Here is a 22,169-nt window from a genome sequence, read left to right on the forward strand (position 1 = left end):
TAGAGGTGGGCTCTGGATCCTACGCTCATGATGCTAGAATCTCCCATCAAGAACAACAGAAGACCCTTTTCCCCCCATCTCCCAACCCTAGTACTGAGACTTCAAGAATGAGAAACCGCACAGAGGAATCAAATATCAACCTAGTGACTTACACGGTTGCACTTGTGATCTCTATTGCTTGGCAGTTGTGTTCCCACCGAGGCAGAAAGCACAGTGATAGAGCAGGAAGGCAAGGGTACGGCATTTGGGGCAGTGCGTGTAAATAATAATAATAATGATGGTATCTGTTATGCGCTTACTATGTGCCAGGCACTATACTAAGCACCGTGGTAGATACAAGTCAAGTTAGACACAGCCCCTGTTTCAGGTGGGGCTCTCAGTCCCAATCCCCATTTTACAGATGAGGTAACTGAGGCCCGGAGAAGTGAAGTGACTTGCCCGAGGTCACTCAGCAGACTGTGAGCCCACTGTTGGGTAGGGACTGTCTCTATATGTTGCCAATTTGTACTTCCCAAGCGCTTAGTACAGTGCTCTGCACATAGTAAGCGCTCAATAAATACGATTGATGATGATGATGATGATGGAGCTAGGATTAGAACCCGGGTCCTTTCAACTCCCAGGCCCGTGCTCTAACCATTCTGGCATGCTGCTTCTCATGCGCAGTCTTCACCCACGTTAATAATAATAATAGTAATGATGGCATTTGTTAAGCGCTTACTATGTGCAAAGCACTGTTCTAAGCGCTGGGCAGAGGCAGGACTAGAATCCAGGGCTTCTGATTCCGGGGGTTTGAGGGAGGCTGGAAAAGCTGAGTGAGAATTTGTGGGGAAAAAGGTACCCAGATAGAAAAGGGGAGGGAGTAAGAGAGAAGGAGAAGAAGCTGATAGCTTCTTCATAGACTCATAGATTCGGCCTTCCGACAAACTCTGAGCCCCATATGGGACAGAGACTGTGTCCAACCTGATTACCTTGTCTCTACCCCAATGTTCAGTACAGTGCCTAGCACACAGAGCTTAACGAGTACCGTTAAAAAAAGATTATTTGCTGGTTTCAACTAGTTAGTGCTGGAAAGAACTATTTGTACATATTTATTCTATTTATTTTATTTTGTTCATGTGTTTTGTTTGTCATCTGTCTCCCCCTTCTAGACTGTGAGCCTGCTGTTGAGTAGGGACTGTCTCTATATCTTGCCAACTTGTACTTCCCAAGCGCTTAGTACAGTGCTCTGCACACAGTAAGCGCTCAATAAATATGATTGAATGAATGAATGAACAAACAAATTCTCACTGTAAATAGAGATTTGGTTTCAGGCTATACCGGTAGCTCTCCTTCAGCCTGAATGAAAGAAATTCAGTTTTTTTGGTTTCTTTTTTTTTTATCTTGGAGCTGAGGGGAACTCAAACTGTCACTGGGGTCATCCCCCTGCTTCCAATGCAGATGAACACTTAAGTCACGTAGGAGACTGGAATAACCAACCTCTCCTATTGTGGTCAGTTTTCCTATTTAATCACCTTTTCAATCATAGCAATAATAATAATAATTGTGGTATTTTTTAAGTGCTTATTATGTGCCAGGCACTGTACTAAGCACTGGGGTGGATACAAGCAAATCGAGTTGGACACAATCCCCGTCCCATGTGGGGCTCACAGTCTCTCAATCCCCATTTTAAAGATGAGGTAACAGGCCCAGGGAAGTGAAGTCACTTGCCCAAGGCCACACAGCAAACAAGTGAGGAGTCGGGATTAGAACCCACGACCTCCCGACTCTCAGGCTGCTTCTCATAAGACTCGCAATCATAAAACTTTCCTTCCAGCGAGCCAAGCTCTCTATCTCCGCCTCCTGAGCTGGACGAACGCTCGCTCTCTTCACTCAAACGCTTCCAGCCTGGAAAACAGTTATGTTTTCCTCAGCCTCCTCACCATCATTCCGGCCAAGCTCAGTGCCTTTCACCTCCTCCATTAGGACTCTGTCACTACTTTTGTTATCCTGCTCTGTGCCCTCTCCTGCTCTCAGCATCTGTTTACAGTGCGGTGACTCAATGGACCCAGCCATCTAGTACACATCTGACAACTCAAAGGCCATTCCGAGTTGCTCCCAAATGCAGCGGTGAGAGCAAATCTTCGTAATGTCGGGTCACCCTGTGGGCGTGTTTTCTAACAATCTATTTCCACCCCCAGTGTCTTGAGTAGCAGGAGCCAACTTGCTCCTTGCCACCTCCCCCTGGAACAGTGAAATAGTCTAATGGCAGGCAATAAGGTGAAGGAGGAGGTGAAGGGGAAAGAGGCTATTGTGCTTTAGTGTGTAAAAGTGAAGGAATACCAGTGTCAAGCATCCTCCTGGGTTTTTCCATTTCTCCCCATAATCATCAGTCATCCACCAACTGGGGAGCCTCCCCCCTCCCCTTCTTCCCCACCAGAGCACAGCTTTGTGGAAAGAGATTGGGGCTGAGAGTCGGAGGACCTGGATTTTAATCCCGATTTTGCCACTTATCTGCTGCGTAACCTAGAGCAAGTCGCTTAACTTTTCTGTGCTTCAGTTACTCATCTATAAAATGGGGATTAAGACTGTGAGCCCTATTTGGGACCGGGACTGTGTCATCTTATCATCTTGAGAAGCAGCATGGCTCAGTGGAAAGAGCTCGGGCTTGGGAGTCAGAGGTCATGGGTTCTAATCCCGGCTCCGCCGCTTGCCAGCTGTGTGGCCTTGGGCAAGTTGCTTGACTTCTCTGTGCCTTAGTTACCTCATCTGTAAAATGGGAAGTAAGACTGTGAGCCCCACGTGGGACAATCTGATAATCTTGTACCTTCCCCAGCTACTTTGCACATAGTAAGCACTTAATAAATGCCATCATTATTATTACTATCTTGCATCTACCCCAGCACTTAGTACAGTGCCTGGCACATAGTAAATGGTTAACAAATACCATAAAAGAGTGAAAAAAAATAACAGAGGGCTGGCTGAGTCATTCAAGGGCCTTAACCTGAGCAGGTTTTCTTGTCTTCGTTTAGGATGTATCCTTGACTACATTCGCAGTGATGGGCTCCGTCTCCGTCACTCACGCAGACATGTTGACACTGGTGAGTCCCGAGAGCACACTTATCCAGACCTGTCAAACAAAGGTTTGGACATTTTTTGCTTTAATTACTAAGAACAAATAGTCCAGAAACAATTTACGAAATTGAGATGTTGCTATGTAGGTTCTTTTTAATTACAATACCTTAACCCCCTCCTCACCCTGCCTCCCAACACACACATAATGATATATATACTTATATATATATCTCTCTATATATGTGTATATAGAGAGATATATATACTTATATATATATATGGTATATATATATATATACCATATATATATATATACCATATATATATATATACCATATATATACCATATATATATATATATATATATATGGTAAATCAATCAATCAATGGTATTTACTGAGCACTTACTGCATGCAGAACACTGTACAAAGCCCTTGGGAAAGTACAATACAACTCTAGATTTGGTAGATGAAATCCCTGCCCATAAGTAATTTATAATCCATAGGGATCTTACAATCTAAAGGGCTTTAATAGAGAGGAAAGAGTTTATTATGCTTTAGTGCAAAAGGATGAAGGGCTAATGATAATAATAATAATTATTATTATTATGGCATTTGTTAAATGCTTATTATGCATCAGGCACTGCACTTAGTGATGGGTTAGATACAAGCAAATTGGGTTAGACACAGTCCCTGTCCCACGTGGGGCTCACAGTCTCAATCCCCATTTTACAGATGAGGTAATTGAGGCCCAGAGAAGTAAAGTGACTTGCCTGAGGTCACACAGCAGGGCTGGGATTAGAACCCATAACATTCTGACCCCCAGGCTCATGCTCTATCCACTATGCCGTGTTGCTTCTCCTACTAGTTCCAAGCATCCCTTCGGGTTTTCCCATTTGTCCCCATAACCAATCAATCAATCGATGGTGTTTACTGTGTGCAGAACACAGTACTAAGTGCTTGGGAGAGTACACTACAACGGAGTTGGTAGACATGTTCCCTGCCCACAGCAAGCTTACAGACTAGAGAGAAAATATTACTCTGCCTGAACAGGGACTTTAACCTTGCACCCTCCGATTAAAGTCTAATTATCTACTGACTGAGCTATCCAGGCTCTGTATGACTGCATAATTGTAAAAGAAAGGTTTGGACATTTTTTGCTTTAATTACTAAGAACGAATAGTCCAGAAACAATTTACGAAACTGAGATGTTGCTATGTAGGTTCTTTTCAATTACAATACCTTAACCCCCTCCTCGCCCTGCCTCCCAACACACACACACTGATATATATATATGTATATATATATATATATATATACATATATATATATATCATATGTATATATGGTAAATCAATCAATCAATGGTATTTATTGAGCACTTACTGCACGCAGAACACTGTACAAAGCCCTTGGGAAAGTACAATATAACTCTAGATTTGGTAGATGAAATCCCTGCCCATAAGTAATTTATAATCCATAGGGATCTTACAATCTAAAGGGCTTTACTAGAGAGGAAAGAGTTTATTATGCTTTAGTGCAAAAGGATGAAGGGCTAATAATAATAATTATTATTATTATTATGGCATTTGTTAAGTGCTTATTATGCGTCAGGCACTGCACTTAGTGATGGGTTAGATACAAGCAAATCGGGTTGTATTAATCGATGGTGTTTACTGTGTGCAGTACACAGTACTACAACAGAGTTGGTAGACATGTTCCCTGCCCACAGCAAGCTTACAGACTAGAGAGAAAATATTACTCTGCCTGAACAGGGACTTTAACCTTGCACTCTCTGATTAAAGTCTAATTATCTACTGACTGAGCTATCCAGGCTCTGTACGACTGCATAATTGTAAAATGGGCAGAAGGATCTTGATTTCCTTCGGAAGAGTAGGAAACCCGTCCCCACCCTAATTTATATAGGGCTCCCATTCTCTAACTGTGGGGAGTCTTTCAAGGATCAGTTCTGGGCCCCCTTCTATTCTTCATTTACACCTCAGAGAACTCATTCTCCCCAGTGGCTTCAACTATCACCTCTATACAGATGATTCCCAAATCTACCTCTCTCCTTCTCTGCTTCCTCACATTCACTCTGGCCTTCTGGACACCTCGCCTTGGATGCCTCCCGACACCTCAGACTTACCATGTCCAAAACAGATTTTCTCATCTTCCCACCCAAACCCATTTCCTCCCCTGTCTATCCCATCGCTGTAGACAACACCACCATCCTCCCTGTCCTTGGCATTATCCTCAACTCATTTTTCCTAATCAACCCACATAGTCAAACAAGTTATGCCGGATCTACCTTCACAGCATTGCTAAAATCCACACTTTTCTCCGGATCTAAACTTATATCTCATCTTGACTACATCAGCCTCCTCCCTGACCGCCCTGCCTCCTGTCCCTCCCTCTTCCAATCCATACTTCATTCTGCTGCCCAGAGCAGTTTTCTAAACAAAAGTTCAGTCCATGGCTTTCCTCTCTTGGAGAACTTTCAGTGGTGGTCCACCCACCTCTTTATCGAACAGAAATTCCTTACTATCAGCTTTAAAGCACTCAATCAGCTCTCCCCTCCTACCACATTGTGCTGATTTCCTACTTCAATGCATCCCGCACACTTTGAAGACGATGATGATGGTATTTGTTCAGCACTTACTAGGGGTCAAACACTATTCTAAGCCCTGGGGTAGATACGAGTTAATCAGGTTGAACACAGTCCCTGTCCCACATGAGGCTCACAGTCTTAATCCCCATTTCACAGATGAGGTCACTGAGGCCCAAGGTCACACAACAGACATGGGGCAGAGCTAGGATTAGAACCCAGGTCCTTCTGACTCCCCAGCATGGGCGCTATCCACCAGGCCATGCTGCTTCTGTGATGCCAACCTACTCACTCATTGTTCTTTGATCTCATCTATCTCTATCTAGAGAAGCAGTATGGCTCAGTGGAAAGAGCCCGGGCTTTGGAGTCAGAGGTCATGGGTTTGAATCCCATCTCTGCCCCATGTCTGCTGTGTGACCTTGGGCAAGTCACTTAACTTCTCTGAGCCTCATCTGTAAAATGGGGATAAAGACTGGGAGCCCCACGTGGGACAACCTGATCACCCTGTATCCCCCCCAGCACTTAGAACAGTGCTTTGCACATAGTAAGCACTAAACAAATGCCATTATTATTATCATTATCATTATTATTATCTTATTATAATTATTGTAATTATAATATAATGGGTTTGAGCCAATGTTGCCTGCTTGGCTCTGAGCCTGGAAGGGGATGGGGTCTCCAAATCAATCATTCAACCATTTTATTATTATTATTATTATTATCTCACTGCCAACCTCTTGCCCTCACCCTCCATCTGGCCTGGAACTCCCTCCTCCTTCATATACTACAGATCACCACTCTTCCTACCTTCAAGCCTCGCTAAAATCACATCTCCAAGAGGCCTTCCCTGACTAATCCATCATCTCTCCTACTCCTTCTCCCTTCCATGTTGTCTATATACTTGGGATCTGTAACCTTTAAGCACTTGGCCCTTTTGTACATATTTGTCCCTCATTTTAATGTCTTTCTACCCCTCTAGATGGTAAGCTTCAAGACGTTAGTACAGTGCCCTTCACACAGTGAGTGCTCAATAAATGCCATTGGTTGATTGATTAAGTGGCAGCAAATGGCACGATGAATGTTAGAAATGTGAGTCAAAAATGTCACTGTGAATGGGTTTGAGCCAACGTTGCCTGCTTGGCTCTGAGCCTGGAAGGGGATGGGCTCTCCAAATCAATCATTCAACCGGTAGTATTTATTTATTACGTGCTTACTGTCTACAGAGCCCTACACTATGCTTATGGAAAGATTATTCCAAGGAAAGGCCTTCCTTGGGAAAATATTGCCCTTGTAGCGTGGCCAAAGGCAATCGGAGCTTGAGTTCCTTGGAAGAGTACAGTTAGAAGTAGCTCACAATGGAAAGTGGATTCTAAACAGGGAAGTATTGCCTCCAGGCACTCCCTAGATCTGCTTTGTGCCCAAGACTCCCTTATCTTGCTCATTCCATTGGAGTTTTCCTAGAGGACCCATTTTGGAAGGTGAATCAACTTTTCTGAAAGTTTCTCAGAGGCTGTCATTTCCGTGGCAGGGAACCCAGGCCCTGATTGCCCTTGGCCATTCTACAAGGGCAGTATTTTCCCAAGGAAGGTCTTTCCATTGAATAATCTTTCCAGAGAACTGAGCATTCTGCAGTGGCATGAATACCCTTTTTCCACAGATGGGGCTGGGTTTTTTTTTTTTCCATTAGCAAATAGACTTTTCTGTGCCAGACCAAAGGGAATCCTGCTCAGTGCTTGTCACTTTGTGTGTCTCTCAGTCTGTATACTAAGGTGTTTGCCTCACAGCTGGATTCTGCCTTAAGGGGAAAGTTCCCTTTGGAGTTACCACCCTCGAGCACATTGCTATAACTAGGCTTTTTAGCCCCAGTGCTTAGCATGGTGCTTGTCACAGAGTAAGTGTTAAACAAAAACACCATCATCATTATTGGAGCAGGAGCTGCTTCTCCTTCCCCAACACGAGTTAGGTTGACAGCAGCATGGGGAAGCGGTGTGGCCCAGTCGAAAGAACACAGGTCCCGGGCTCAGAGGACCCGGGTTCTAATCAAGATTCCACTACGTGTCTGCTGGGTGACTTTGGGCAAGTCACTTAACTTTTCTGTGCCTCAGTTCTTTCGTCCGCAGAATGGAGATTCAATACGTGTTCTTTCTCCTATTTAGATTGTGATCCCCATGTGGGACCGGGTTATCTTATATCTACCCCAATGTTTAGTAAAACGCATGGCCCATACTATTATTATTATTAGACAGGAGAAGCTGCCCATGCCTTTTCCTGGTCAGATCTCTTTGCTTTGCTCCTCCTTGTCCCCCAACCTTTCTCTGGGTGTTTGGAGAATGATACCTGAGCACGCCCTTGTTTTTGTTTTCTTCTACCTTGTCTAGGGAGTGGTGCACCTGGAGAATAAAGTCAGGAAGGAGCATGCAAAGCTGGGGAAGCACAGTGCTGGGGGTGATCAGAAAAGGCCACACATTGCTCTTGCCCATTGGCATTTGCTCATTGGCCTCTCTCCAGTTTGGCCCTGCCAGAGAGTGCTGGGAGTCCTGAATAATTCTGGAAAAAACCTGGCTTTCCTCTGGAGAGAGGGAAAGTCACTATTCTCTGTTTCACCACACTGAAACAGCTCCAGGAGGGATGAGGGTAAATGATCAGTACCTCTGGGCTGACTAACTCTGACTATGCTAGTATTGCACTCTCCCAAATGCTTAATACAATACTCGGCGCAAAGTAAGTGCTCCATAGATATCAGGGATTGATTTCAAAGCAAACAAGTGTCGTCTCTTGCTTCCTGAAGCCCATGGTGAGCCCCTAGAGCTGAACAAGCCATGGATCATGGATTCTCATGCTAGCCCCTCGAGGGACAGAGTCTATAGCTAATGCCCACCTGCGCACTCTTTCTCAATGCATAGTACAGTTCTCTGCACGATAGGTGCTTAATAAAAACTATAATTATCACTCCTGCTACTACCACTTCTACTATGATTCCTACTACTATTGCTACTACTACCTAATGGTGTGTTTTATTCATCCCCTCTAGGTATTTGGGACATGGTCAGTGCTGGATTTTGCTGGCCAAAACAGAACTCAGTCAAAACCTTTCTGCTGTAACAACCCTGAAAATAAAACAGACCTGGGTCTCTACCGAAGATCCTTGGCATGGAGTTATCTTTCTGGGAGCAGCATTGAGCCGTCCCCTAGGTCATTCAGACTTGGAAAATTACTGGTGGAGTGAGTATCAACAGTTCCTCCGGTTGCTCCTAGTCCTGGCTCCGGGCAATAACTTGCAGGATGGTAACCAGGCCCAAAAACCTCAACCTTGGAAGCTCTTCCCAGTGACCTTACAGAGAGGAAATTTTCTGGGTAGTGATAGCCCAACCATAGCAGTAGCGGTATTTATTGAGTGTCTATTTGCTGCAGTGTGCTGTACCTAGGTGCTTGGAAAGTACAGAAAAACAAAGCGCCAATTCCCTTTCCGTAAGGAACTTAGAATCCGATTCCAGTCCTTGTCAATTCAGTCAGTCGGTCAATTGTATTTATTTAGTGCTTACCGTGTGCATTGCACTGTACTAGGCCCTTGGGAGAATACAATATAACAGACACACTCCCTGCCCACAGTGACTCACAGTCTAGAGGGGGAGATAGACATTAATCTAAATAAATAAGATTATAGGTATGTACATAAGTGCTATGGGGCTGTGAGGGGGGATGAAAGTCAACTCTAAAGTTTCTGTTGCTCTAAGGTCAACAGAAAGAAGTTTCTGTTTGATGTGGAGGTGGATGGGCAACGATAGGAGGTTCTTCAGGAAGCGGGGGAATTTGGCCTGAACGTTTTTATAGAAAAATGATCCGGGCAGCAGAGCAAAGTATGGACTGGAGTGGGGAGAAGCAGGAGGCAGGGAGGTCATCAAAGGAAGCTGATGCAGGAATCAAAGAGGGATAGGATAAATGCTTGGATTAACGTGGTGGGCGGATCATGAAGGTCGAACCAATGAACTGAATATGAGGTTGAATGAGAGAGAGGAGTCAAGGATAACACCAAGGTTATGGACTTGTGAGACAAGAAGGATGGTGATGCTGTCTACAGTAATGGGAAAGACAGGGGAAGGAAAGGGGTTGGGCAGGAAGATAAGAAGCTCTGGTTTAGACACATTAAGTTTGAGATGACGGAGGGACATCCAAGTAGAGGTGCCTTGAAGGCAGGAGGAAATGCGAGACTGCAGAGAGGGAGAGAGATCAGGGTTGGGAGTTTGGGGAATTATCCACTTAGAGGTGGTAGTTGAAGCCATGGGAGCGAATGAGTACTCCAAGAGTGTAGGTGGAGAATAGAAGGGGATCCAGAACTGAACCTTGAGGGACACCCACAGTTAGGAGGTGGGACGCAGAGGATGATCGTGAAAGAGATGGAGAATGAGTGGCTAGAGAGATAGGAAAAGAACCATGAGAGGACAGTGTCAGTGAAGCTGAGGTTGGATAATATACCCAGGAGAATGGGGTGGTCGACAGTGTCCAAGGTAGCTGAGAGATTGAGAAGGATTAGGATGAAGTAGAGGCCACTGGATTTAGCAGGAAGGAGACCTTTGAGAGGGTGGTTTCTATGGAGCGAAGGGTAAAGAAGCCAGATTGAAGGGGGCCAAGGAGAGAAGTGGAGGAGAGGAACTTGAGACAGCAGATGTAGACAACTTGCTCAAGGAGTTTGGAGAAGAATGGTAGGAGGGAGATGGGGCAATAACTGGAGGGAGCCATGAGGTCAGGGGAGGGTGTTTTTAGGATAGAGGAGACATGGGCATGTTTGAAAGCAGTGGGGAAGAAGCCATTGGGGAATTAACAGTTGAAGATGGCAGTTAGGGAGGGAAGAAGGGAGAGGGCCAATGTTTTGATAAGGTGAGACGGGATGGGTTTGGATGTGCAGGTGGAGGGGGTGGATTTTAAGAGAAGGCAGGAGTTCCCTGGTGCAGCTAAGATTATTATTTTTTATGGTATTTATTAAGTACTTATGTGCCAGGTACTGTTTTAAGCAGTGGGGTAGATACAAGCTAATTAGGTTGGACCCGATCCATGTCCCACCTGGGGCTCACAACTTAAACACCCATTCTCAGATGAGGTAACTGAGGCACAGAGAGTTAAAGTGACTGGCCCAAGGTACCACTTGGCAGAGCCGGAATTAGAATCCAAGTCCTCTGCATTCCAGGTCCGTGCTAGAGAAACAGCGTGGCTTAGTGGAAAGAGCATGGGAGTGGGAGTCAGAGGTCATGGGTTCTAATCCCGGTTCCACCACCGATCAGCTGTGTGACTTTGGGCAAGTCTCTGTGCTTCAGTTACCTCATCTGTAAAATGGGGATTAAGACTGTGAGCCCCACCTGAGCACCTTGTATCTACCCCAGTGCTTAGAGCAGTGCTCTGCACATAGCGCTTAACAAATGCCATCACTATTATTATTATTATTATTATCTACTGGACCATGCTGCTTCACCACTGCAGAGCTGCTTGGACACTTGAGGAAGAGCAGCATCGACTATAGATCCCCCACTCCTTCCAGCTACTTAGGGGCTCTGCTCCAATTCCCCGCTAGACTGTGAGCTCATTTGGGGCAGGAAATGTGTCTGTTGTTATATTGTACTCTCCCAAGTGCTTAGTACACTGCCTTACACTCAGTAAGCGCTCAATAAATACGATTGAAGGAGTGAATGGGGCTGCCACAGTTCTCTGGAATCCTCCCTCGGCCACACTCACCTCTCTTACCAGTCTCACTTCTGTCTGCCTCAAATTTTTTCTGAGATTCTTTCAATACCGCTAGCATTGCTTCACCTTTCGTTTCTCAGGTTGACAGAGCCTTCATTGTAAAATTTCCTCAGTCTAGACGTGGGCCTTTGCCTTTGGGTAGACTCCATCGTAATCACTGAAAAAATGGTCTTTTACTGGTCTTTTACTCTTTTATTGCCAAAAAAAGAAAGTAAGATTTGAACCTGATGAGCTTTTCAGTCTCTTGATAGGGCTCAGAATAATTTCTGCTGGCAATGAATTGTTTGAATTAGAAACGGGATCTGTTTTTGGTGGGTCCAGGACATTCAATCTGCGCTATTATTTATATTGCATTTTTACTTCCATTAATCTTCAGACCCTTCTTGAGCACGGAAAAGAACTCATTCCCAACCAAAGATTATTAACTCTGGCCTTTGGCCAGGAGTTCACCCTAAGAACCCTGTCCCTTCTTGGGCATCAGTGAACCCTCCTAAGCACTTATTCACCTCACTCCCAACCTTACAACGCTTATGTGCGAGTTCTTAGACTCTGTGATTTCTCCTCCCTGAAATTTATTTTCATATCCGTCTCCCCTTTAATCCAGAAGCTCCTTGCGGCCAGGGATCGTGTCTACCAACTGTCGTATTGATTGATTGATTGATTGACTTGTACTTCCCAAGCGCTTAGTCAATAAATACGATTGAATGAATGAATATATGTTTGTACGTATTTATTACTCTATTTTATTTGTACATATTTATTTTATTTATTTTATTTTGTTACTAGGTTTTGTGTTGTTCTCCATCTCCCCCTTCTAGACTGTGAGCCCACTGTCGGGTAGGGACCGTCTCTATATGTTGCTGACTTGTACTTCCCAAGCGCTTAGTACAGTGCTCTGCACACAGTAAGCGCTCAATAAATACGATTGAACGAATGAATGAATGAATGAATGTACTCTCCCAAGTGCCCTGCACAGCTTAAGCGCTCAATAAATACCACTGATTGAATATTCTGTTGAATTTGGGAAATAGGGAAGAGCGCTCCTTCACTAGGTGCTACTGTACGTTGGAGAAGCAGCGTGGCTTAGTGGGAAGAGCCCGGGTTTAGGTTCTAATCCCGGCTCCGCCACTTGTCTGCTGCGTGACCTTGGGCAAGCCACTTCTCTGTGCCTCAGTTCCCTCATCTGTAAAAGGAGGATTAAGACTGTGAGCCCCACTTGGGACAGCCTGGTGAGCTTGTATCTCCCCCAGCGCTTATAACAGTGCGTGGCACCTAGTGAGCGCTTACCAAATCCCGTCTTCTTCATCATCTCTCCCCAGAACTGCCCCAGTGCTTACCGCAGAGAGTCTTCCTGAATGTGGATGTCACCTTCTCGATGACCCCGTAGGTTTCCACGTAAAACGCGTGAGTCTCCACGGGCTTGCTGGCCATCGCTCTGAGGGACCGCATGTCAGCGCGGCCCACCCCCACCGCGTAGATCTCGATCCCCGAAGCCTGGGCCTGAGTGGCCACTTCCTGCACCTGGTCCTGGGGCCTCCCGTCGGTCACGACGATGACCACCTTGGGGATGTTGAAGGCGGGGGGCCGGGCCCCGGCTTCCTCGGTAAACACTTCGTCCACAGCCGTCCGGATGGCCAGGCCGGACATGGTCCCCGTGGCCAGGGGGGCCATCCGGGACACGGCCCGCTTCAGGGACTCCTTGTCCGAGTGCGTCTGGAGGTGGAATTCGACCTTCACGGTGCTGGCGTAGTTCACCACGGCCACTCTGGTGGCCGTTTCGCCTATGTCCAGGGTGTCAATCACCTGGGAGAGGAAGGTCTTCACCTTCTCGAACTCCGGGGGCCTAACGCTGCGAGAGCTGTCGACGACGAACACGAGGTCCAAGGGCCGGCTCCTGCAAGTGTCTGTGAAGGGAGGGTGATGAGGGGGTAAGTAGTCAAGCCACATCTTCTGTATCAGAACTGGGAGGCCCAAACCATCATCATCATCATCATCATCAATCATATTTATTGAGCGCTTACTGTGTGCAGAGCACTGGACTAAGCGCTTGGGAAGTACAAGTTGGCAACATATAGAGACAGTCCCTACCCAACAGTGGGCTCACAGTCTAGAAGGGGGAGACAGAGAACAAAACCAAACATGCTAACAAAATAAAATAAATAGAATAGATATGTGCAAGTAAAATAGAGTAATAAATATGTACAAACATATATACAGGTGCTGTGGGGAAGGGAAGGAGGTAAGATGGGGGGGATGGAGAGGGGGACGAGGGGGAGAGGAAGGAAGGGGCTCAGTCTGGGAAGGCCTCCTTCAAACCAGGGATCCCTGTGGGGAAATGTCCTGGTTCCTGGACTCCCCCCGTGACGCAGCGCTGAGTGCCAGCCTTGTTGTTTGTCTCCCCCTTCTAGACTGCGAGGCCGTTGTTAGGTAGGGACTGTCTCTACACGTTGCCAACTTGTACTTCCCAAGCGCTTAGTACAGTGCTCTGCAAACAGTAAGCGCTCAATAAATATGAATGACTGAATGAAATCCACATCACGGACTGTCCCCCTGCAGAATGGACCCCAGGGGGGCCTCCTGACCACTGCTGCGAGAATATGGAGCTGTCACAGAAAAGCCATTCATTTTTTTAAGGTATTGGTTAAGTGCTTACTATGTGCCAGGCACTGTACTAAGTGCTGGGGTAAGTACAAGCTGATCAGGTTGGATACAGTCCCTGTCCCACATGGGGCTCACATTCTTTATCTTTATATGAGAAGCAGCGTGGCTCAGTGGAAAGAGCCCGGACTTTGGAGTCAGAGGTCATGGATTCAAATCCCGGCTCCGCCAACTGTCAGCTGTGTGACTTTGGGCAAGCCACTTACCTTCTCTGGGCCTCAGTCCCCTCATCTGTAAAATGGGGATTAAGACTGTGAGCCCCCCGTGGGACAACCTGATCACCTTGTAACCTCCCCAGCGCTTAGAACAGTGCTTTGCACATAGTAAGCGCTTAATAAAAAAAATGCCATTATTATAAATCCCTCTTTCCATATTCTGAGTATTATTACCTGCAGTTTCGCTTTCTCCCCTGGTTCCACGATTTGTAAAGAATGTACGTCTGCTTGTCTGACCCCCTCAGTTATAAATTCCTTGTGGACAAGGCTCTAGACTTCTACTTCAAGTACACAATAGTCATGACAACCTCCAATAAGCAGCAATAAGGACGCTGAGTCCTGCGGAGCTCGTTCTGGTGATCAGAGCAGCCGCAAATGGCATGGTATGTGTAATAATAATAATGGTCTTTGTTAAGTGCTTACTATGTGCCAGGCGCTGTATTGAGCACTGGGGTGGACACGAGCAAATCGTGCTGGGCACAGTCCCTGTCCCATGTGGGGTTCCCAGTCTTAATCCCCGTTTTACAGATGAGGTAACTGAGGCACAGAGAAGTCAAGCGACTTGCCCAAAGTCACACAGCAAACAAGTGGTGGATCTGGATCAGAACCCACGACCTGTGCTCCCAGGCCTGTGCTCTACCCATTATGCCACACTGCTTCGTGGGACGGGGCAGGACTGCCTGATTGAAAAATAGAAGGACAAATCACGTCCCGGTCTTTGGAGTGACAGGAAAGCAACATTTTCGATTTCATCAAGCGCCAGGTCTCCCGCCAGTCCTGAATCTATAGCCCATTTCTATCCATTTTTCTTCTCTCTCTTCTGTCGCCTCTTTCCCTTTGTAAGGGACGTCCTGTTCCACCCCTCAGTCAGTTCACCTGGAGTCAGCAACGTGCAAATCACCTCTGCCGGGGCGACGGCACAGGACAAACTGACGACTTGTCGAAATGGGAGGGCCTGGAATGCCCACCCTCTGCCCACCCGCCAAGCTAGCTCTCTTCCTCCCTTCAAGGCCCTACTGAGAGCTCACCTCCTCCAGGAGGCCTTCCCAGACTGAGCCCCTTCCTTCCTCTCCCCCTCGTCCCCCTCTCCATCCCCCCCATCTTACCTCCTTCCCTTCCCCACAGCACCTGTTTATATGTATATATGTTTGTACATATTTGTTACTCTATTTATTTATTTCAGTTGTACATATCTATTCTATTTATTTTATTTTGTTAGTATGTTTGGTTTTGTTCTCCGTCTCCCCCTTTTAGACTGTGAGCCCACTGTTGGGTAGGTACTGTCTCTATATGTTGCCAACTTGTACTTCCCAAGAGCCTAGTACAGTGCTCCGCACACAGTAAGCGCTCAATAAATACGATTGTGATGATGATGATGATGATGATGGTGAGACGTAAATACCATTTATCTCTGGGGTGGAGGCAAGACCGCTAGCGACTGCCCAAACCTCTAGGCAAGGCACTGTCAGGGGCTCCAACTGTGACGCTGGTGTGGACAGTCCAGTTGCCGATGTGACGACCGACTTCATGACTTACCAGTGTCAACATCTGTCCCCAAAGGATATTCTATTGTGATTCCCATTCACGGTTTCTCTCCATTCCCTTTTCCTACTCATTCATTCAATCTTCCCACCATACAAATGCCCCTTTCTCCTCCTAACCCCCCGCCCCCCAGAACAGAGGCTCCAGGCTGAAGTCCTAACCCAGAGGTGTGGGGGAATCATCATCATCATCATCATCATCATCAATCGTATTTATTGAGCGCTTACGGTGTGCAGAGCACTGTGCTAAGCGCTTGGGAAGTACAAGTTGGCAACATATAGAGACAGTCCCTACCCAACAGTGGGCTCACAGTCTAAAAAGGGGAGAGAGAGAACAAAACCAAACATACTAACAAAATAAAATAAATAGAATAGATATGTACAAGTAAAATAAATAGAGTAACAAATATGTACAAACATATATACATATATACAGGTGCTGTGGGGAAGGGAAGGAGGTAAGATGGGGGGGATGGATTCTGTCCTGAGAGCCAAGTCTTCAGCCCTCAGCACAGGACAGGATAGGTGAGTCCATCTGTTCGTTCATTCATTCGTTCAATCGTACTGCTCTCCCTCCTCAAATCTGACCAAAAATTACTCTCCCCACTTCAAAGATTTATTGAATCAATCAATCAATCGTCTTTATTGAGCACTTACTGTGTGCAGAGCACTGGACTAAGCGCTTGGGAAGTACAAGTTGGCAACATATACAGTCCCTACCCAACAGTGGGCTCACAGTCTAAAAGGGGGAGACAGAGAACAAAACCAAACATACTAATACAATAAAATAAATAGAATAGATATGTATAAGTAAAATAGAGTAATAAATACGTACAAACATATATACATATATACAGGTGCTGTGGGGAAGGGAAGTCACGTCTCCTCCAAGAGGCCTTCCCAGACTAAGCTCCACCTTTCCTCATCTCTTACTCCCCTCTGTGTCACCCTGCCTTGTTCTTTGCTCTTCTGTAATTTTATTTATTTGGACTGACATCTGGCTTCCCTCCTCTAATAATAATAATGGCATTTATTAAGCGCTCACTATGTGCAAAGCACCGTTCTAAGCGCGGGGGAGGTTACAAGGTGATCAGGTTGTCCCACGGGGGGGGCTCACTGTCTTCATCCCCATTTTACAGATGAGGGAACTAAGGCCCAGAGAAGTGAAGTGACTTGCCCAAAGCCACCCAGCTGACGGTTGGTGGAGCCGGGATTTGAACCCATGACCTCTGACTCCAAAGCCCAGGCTCTTTCCACTGAGCCACACTGCTTCTCAAGTCTCCCTGCTTCTCTAGACTGTCAGCTCGTTGTGGACAGGGAATGTCACTGCTTATTGTTGAATTGTAGTATCCCAAGCCTTTAGTAGACTGCTGTGCACACAATAAGCACTCAATAAATTCGATTGAATGAATAAATGAATGAATGAATGCAGAGCACTGTACCAAGAGCTTGGGAAAGTACAAAATAACAATAAACAGACACATTCCCTGCCCACGGGAGCTTACTGTCTAGAGTGAGGAAGCAGACACGAATACAAATAAATAAATTGGGTCCCTTCTCCCCAACCCTGTCCATCCCACTTATTTCCTGTGGTAGAAGATGAGGACAAGCATTACGGTCTTCACATCTTCAATACCGTCTTCTGCATCTCGCCTTCAACTCCCGCAAAGTTAAAGGCTTTTCTTCTCTTACGGCCAATCCCATAGTCACCAGATTGGTGTGTAGGATGTGGTGTGGTCCGTCCACAGCCATTGGGATGGGTGTCCAGGAGGGCAACCAGCCCACGGGACCTCTTAGTATCCTGGTGCCGCTTGTAGAGACAGAGCCCTTGGCGGCTCCCTCCTACCGTGCTTTGCTGCTTTCTCACTCCGACCCAGCCTGCACATTGCTCCTCTGATGTCAACCTGCTCACTATACTTCGATCTCGTCTATCTCATTCATTCAATCGAATTTATTGAGCGCTTACTGTGTGCAGAGCACTGTACTAAGCGCTTATCTCACCACACTGACCTCTCGTCCAAGTCCTGCCTCTGGTCTGGAACGCCCTCCCTCTTCACATCCTTCTCCTCACCTTCAAAACCTTCTTAAAAGCACATCTACTCCTAAGCCCTCATTTCATTCATTTATTCATTCAATCATATTTATTGAGCACTTACTGTTCATTCAATCGTATGTATTCAGCGCTTACTGTGTGCGGAGCACTGTACTAAGCGCTTGGGAAGTACAAGTTGGCAACATATAAAGAGGGTCCCTACCCAATAATGGGCTCACAGTCTAGAAGGGGGAGACAGACAACAAAATAAAGCATGTAGACAGGTGTCAAAGTCATCAGAACAAATTAAATAGAATTGAAGCTCATTTCCGCTTCTCCCGTTCGCTTCTTTGCTGCCCTTGCACTTGGATTTGCACTCTTTATTCACCCCTCCCTCAGCGCCACAAGACTCACGTATACATCCATAATTTATGCATTCATACTAGCGTCCGTCTCTCCCTCTGGACTGTAAGTTTGTTGTGGGCAGGGAATGTGTCTACCAACTCTGTTATCCCGTACTCTCCAAAGCGCTTAGTACAGTGCTCTGCACCCGGTAAGAACTCAATGAATATGATCGATTGATTGCGTGGGCCAGAGATGGACTCCTCCATTTACAATGATCTGCTGTATAATTAAGAACGGTAATATAAGCTCGATCTGGGAAGTGATCCACCCCTTCCCGCGACCCATTTATGGGATGGAAATGCTCTACTGAACATCGGCAGGAATCGAAATATTCACAAAAAGCCCCTTGAGCTACCTGAAACCCAGACTGAAGTGCTATATCATGTCAGCGCACAGGACATATTTTTCCAGCAGTGTTGGAAAGGGGGAGGGAATGGAAACAGTAGCAAAGAGCTCATTATGAAGGAACCTCCACCGCAGCTGGTTCTCAATACATCAGTGAACTAGATTAACATCAGACAGCAAATACATAGTTTGCACACATTTTTTTGTAAAACTAAATATTAGGAAGGGGTTTTGCTGTGCCTAAAATATCTCAGAGCGGCTGCTAAGTGCGGAGGTTGTATATTCAAGAACAAACGTCCCTGCCAGCAGGCGAGGGGTCTTGGCAGAGGTCTGAGAACACCGTCTCGTAGGACTGACCTGTCTGGACAGGAAGACGAAGAGGATTCATATCCCGGCCCCTAAACCGGCCACCATCATCATCAATCGCATTTATTGAGCGCTTACTGTGTGAACAGCACTGTACTAAGCGCTTGGGAAGTACAAGTTGGCAACCAGGGTACTCATAGATCAATCAGCGGTATTTATTTGGCGCTTAATACAGTGCGTGGCACACAGTAAGCCCTTAACAAATGCCATCATAATTATTGTTATTATTATTATTATGGAGCAGTTACTGTTTGCTGGGATACTTAGGAGAGCACGATACAATAGAGCTGGTAGACATGATGCCAGCTTACAAGGCGCTCACCAGCGGGACAAGCGAATGGACAGATACAGCTAATAACCAAACTACAAAGATGAATGAAGAGACGTACGGTTATAACCAAACTGTAATTAAATGTAATTAAACAACGCCTGCCTCCCGTTTTTGGTACAGAGGGAGACAGAGAAAGGCCTTATTCCTTTAGGAGCTGGTTTTAAGGGGCTTGAGGTCTTGGAGTCGGCACCGGGGCTGGGATATCATCGCCGCTCAGCTTCATCCTTTCTCTGGCCCAGACCCCTGTTCCCCGCCGCACCCAGAGGAGGCTGGAGGCCTTTGTCTCATCGATCAATCAATCAATCAATCGTATTTATTGAGCGCTGACTGTGTGCAGAGCACTGTACTAAGAGCTTGGGAAGTACAGGTTGGCAACATATAGAGACAGTTGCTAACCAACAGTGGGCTCACAGTCTAAAAGTGGGAGACAGAGAACTAAACCAAACATACTAACAAAATAAAATAGAATAGATATGTACAGGTAAAATAAATAAATAAATACATTGAGTAATAAATATGTACAAACATATATACAGGTGCTGTGGGGAAGGGAAGGAGGTAAGACGGGGGGATGGAGAGGGGGACGAGTGGGAGAGGAAGGAAGGGGCTCAGTCTGGGAAGGCCTCCTGGAGTCCCCTCCCAGCAAGGCCTACAGACTTCTGTACCTTCCCAGCAAAGCCCCCAGACCCTCGTCCCTTCCCAGCAAAGCCCATAGACTCTCAGTCCCTCCCAATGGAGCCCCCAGACCCCTGTCACCTCTCTCAGCAGAGCCCCCAGACCCTCGTCCCTTCCCAGCAAAGCCCATAGACTCTCGGTCCCTCCCAATGGAGCCCCCACACCCCTGTCACCTCTCAGCAGAGCCCCCAGGCCCTGTCCCCTCTCACTGGGGGTCACAGACCCTAATGCCCAGCCCCTGGCCTCTGTCCCCACTGAGCGGAGCCTGCAGACCTAAAACCCATCCCAGCAAAGCCCTCCAGATCCTTGCCCTTTCCCAGTGAAGCCCCTCCAGTGGAGCCCCCCAGCCCCATCCCCTCCCAGCAGAACCCCTGGACCCCTGCCCCTTCTAAGCAGAACCCCCGAGCCCCTTTACCCTCTCAGTGGAGCCCTCAGACCCCTGACCTCTTTCAGCGGAGCTCACAGACCCCTGACCCTCCACCCTGTGAAGCCCCTGCGTCCCAGTGGAGTCCACAGACCTCCGTCCTTCCTAGTGAAGCCCCCTGACCCCCCTCCTGTCCCCTGCCAGCAAAGCCCCCCGACTCCTGTCCCCTCCCAGAAGAGCCCCCAGAGCCCCATCTCCACTCAGCGGAGACCGCAGACCCCTGTCCCCTCACCCTGTGAATCCCCTCTCCCCTCCCAGTGGCATCTGCAGACTTCAGCGCTTAGAACAGCGCTTTGCACGTAGTAAGCGCTTAATAAATTATTATTATTATTCCCAGCGAAGCCCTCCCCCCTACCCTCATCCCTGCCCCAGACCCCGTCCCATCACTGGGGGAAGTCCCTAAGCCCCCTGCAGACTTGCACCCCTTCCCAGCCAAACCCCCAGACCACTGCCCCCCCCAGCAAATAATAATCAATCAATCGTATTTATCGAGCGCTTACTGTGTGCAGAGCACTGTACTAAGCGCTTGGGAGGTACAAGTTGGCAACATATAGAGACAGTCCCCACCCAACAGTGGGCTCACAGTCTAATAATATAAGCTGTGAAGCGCTTACTATGTGCCAAGCACGGCTCTAAGCGCTGGGGAGGTGACCAGGTTGCCCCACGGTGGGCTCACAGCTTTAATCCCCATTTTCCAGGTGAGGCCCAAAGAAGCGAAGCGACTTGCGCAAAGTCACACAGAGGGATTTGAACCCATGCCCTCTGACTCCCAAGCCCCCAGCCCGCTGTCCCAGGGGTGGCTACCTGCAGCCCGGCCGGGCGAGGTCCTGGGAGTCGGGGTGGCCGGGAGGCCTCGCGCTGGGGGCAGCAGCTGCAGGAGGAGGAGGAGGAGGAGGAAGAAGAGGAAGCTGCAGCAGCAGCCGCTGCTGAAAGGCCTGGGGAAGCTCCACATGCTGCTGGCTGGTGGGTTCTGGCCCTCCAGCCCGTTTGAAGGCCCCGCTCTCACACGTGGGCCAGTGACCTCCCCCTCGAGGGGCGGATCCACGCTACCAATGACCAGGGTGGCACTTCATAAGAGCCATGACCTCCCCCCATGCACCCCCTGCCCTCAGCGCCCACAGGCCCCGTACCATTAATAATAATAATGGCATTTATTAAGCACTTACTATGTGCAAACTACTGGGGAGATTACAAGGTGATCAGGTTGTCCCACACGGGGCTCACAGTCTTAATCCCCGTTTTCCAGGTGAGGGAACTGAGGCCCAGAGAAGTGACTTACTCAAAGTCACACAGCTGACAATTGGCAGAGCTGGATTTGAACCCATGACCTCAATATCCATCTGCCGCCCAGGGCGGTCACTTTTGCTCGGACGGGGGATTCAGTCCGGTCCTTAACAACAGGGCGGCTGGGCAGTTAGCCGGCCACCCAGCTAAGCGCTCACACTCTGGGTCAGGCGCTGTTCTAAGCGCCGGCGGCCCACGTGGGGCTCCCAGTCTTAAAAAAAAAAAAAAATAATAATAATAATAATAATGGCATTTATTAAGCGCTTACTATGTGCAAAGCACTGTTCTAAGCGCTGGGGAGGTTACAAGGTGATCAGGTTGTCCCATGGGGGGCTCACAGTCTTAATCCCCATTGTACAGATGAGGGAACTGAGGCCCAGAGAAGTGAAGTGACTCGCCCAAAGTCACCCAGCTGACAATTGGAGGAGCAGGGATTCGAACCCATGACCTCGTACTCCAAAGCCCGCACTCTTTCCACTGAGCCACGCTGCTTCTCTAGGATAGG

At 47.4% G+C, this 22,169-nt stretch overlaps 1 protein-coding gene across 1 annotated transcript in view; it reads right to left on the minus strand.

The window, feature by feature from the left end:
• The window catches only part of MATN3 (matrilin 3), a 33,250-nt gene extending 11,918 nt beyond the window's left edge, over positions 1-21,332 (minus strand). The window contains exons 1-3 of the mRNA XM_038750877.1: positions 21,185-21,332; positions 12,726-13,292; positions 2,981-3,106 (exon numbers count right to left, since the gene is read on the minus strand). Coding sequence (XP_038606805.1) covers positions 2,981-3,106; positions 12,726-13,292; positions 21,185-21,332 — 841 coding nt within the window. The remainder of the gene's footprint in view (positions 1-2,980; positions 3,107-12,725; positions 13,293-21,184) is intronic.
• Between the last annotated feature and the right edge of the window lie 837 nt (positions 21,333-22,169).

This window comes from Tachyglossus aculeatus, chromosome 9, assembly GCF_015852505.1.
Source record: "Tachyglossus aculeatus isolate mTacAcu1 chromosome 9, mTacAcu1.pri, whole genome shotgun sequence".
Lineage (NCBI taxonomy): Eukaryota > Metazoa > Chordata > Mammalia > Monotremata > Tachyglossidae > Tachyglossus > Tachyglossus aculeatus.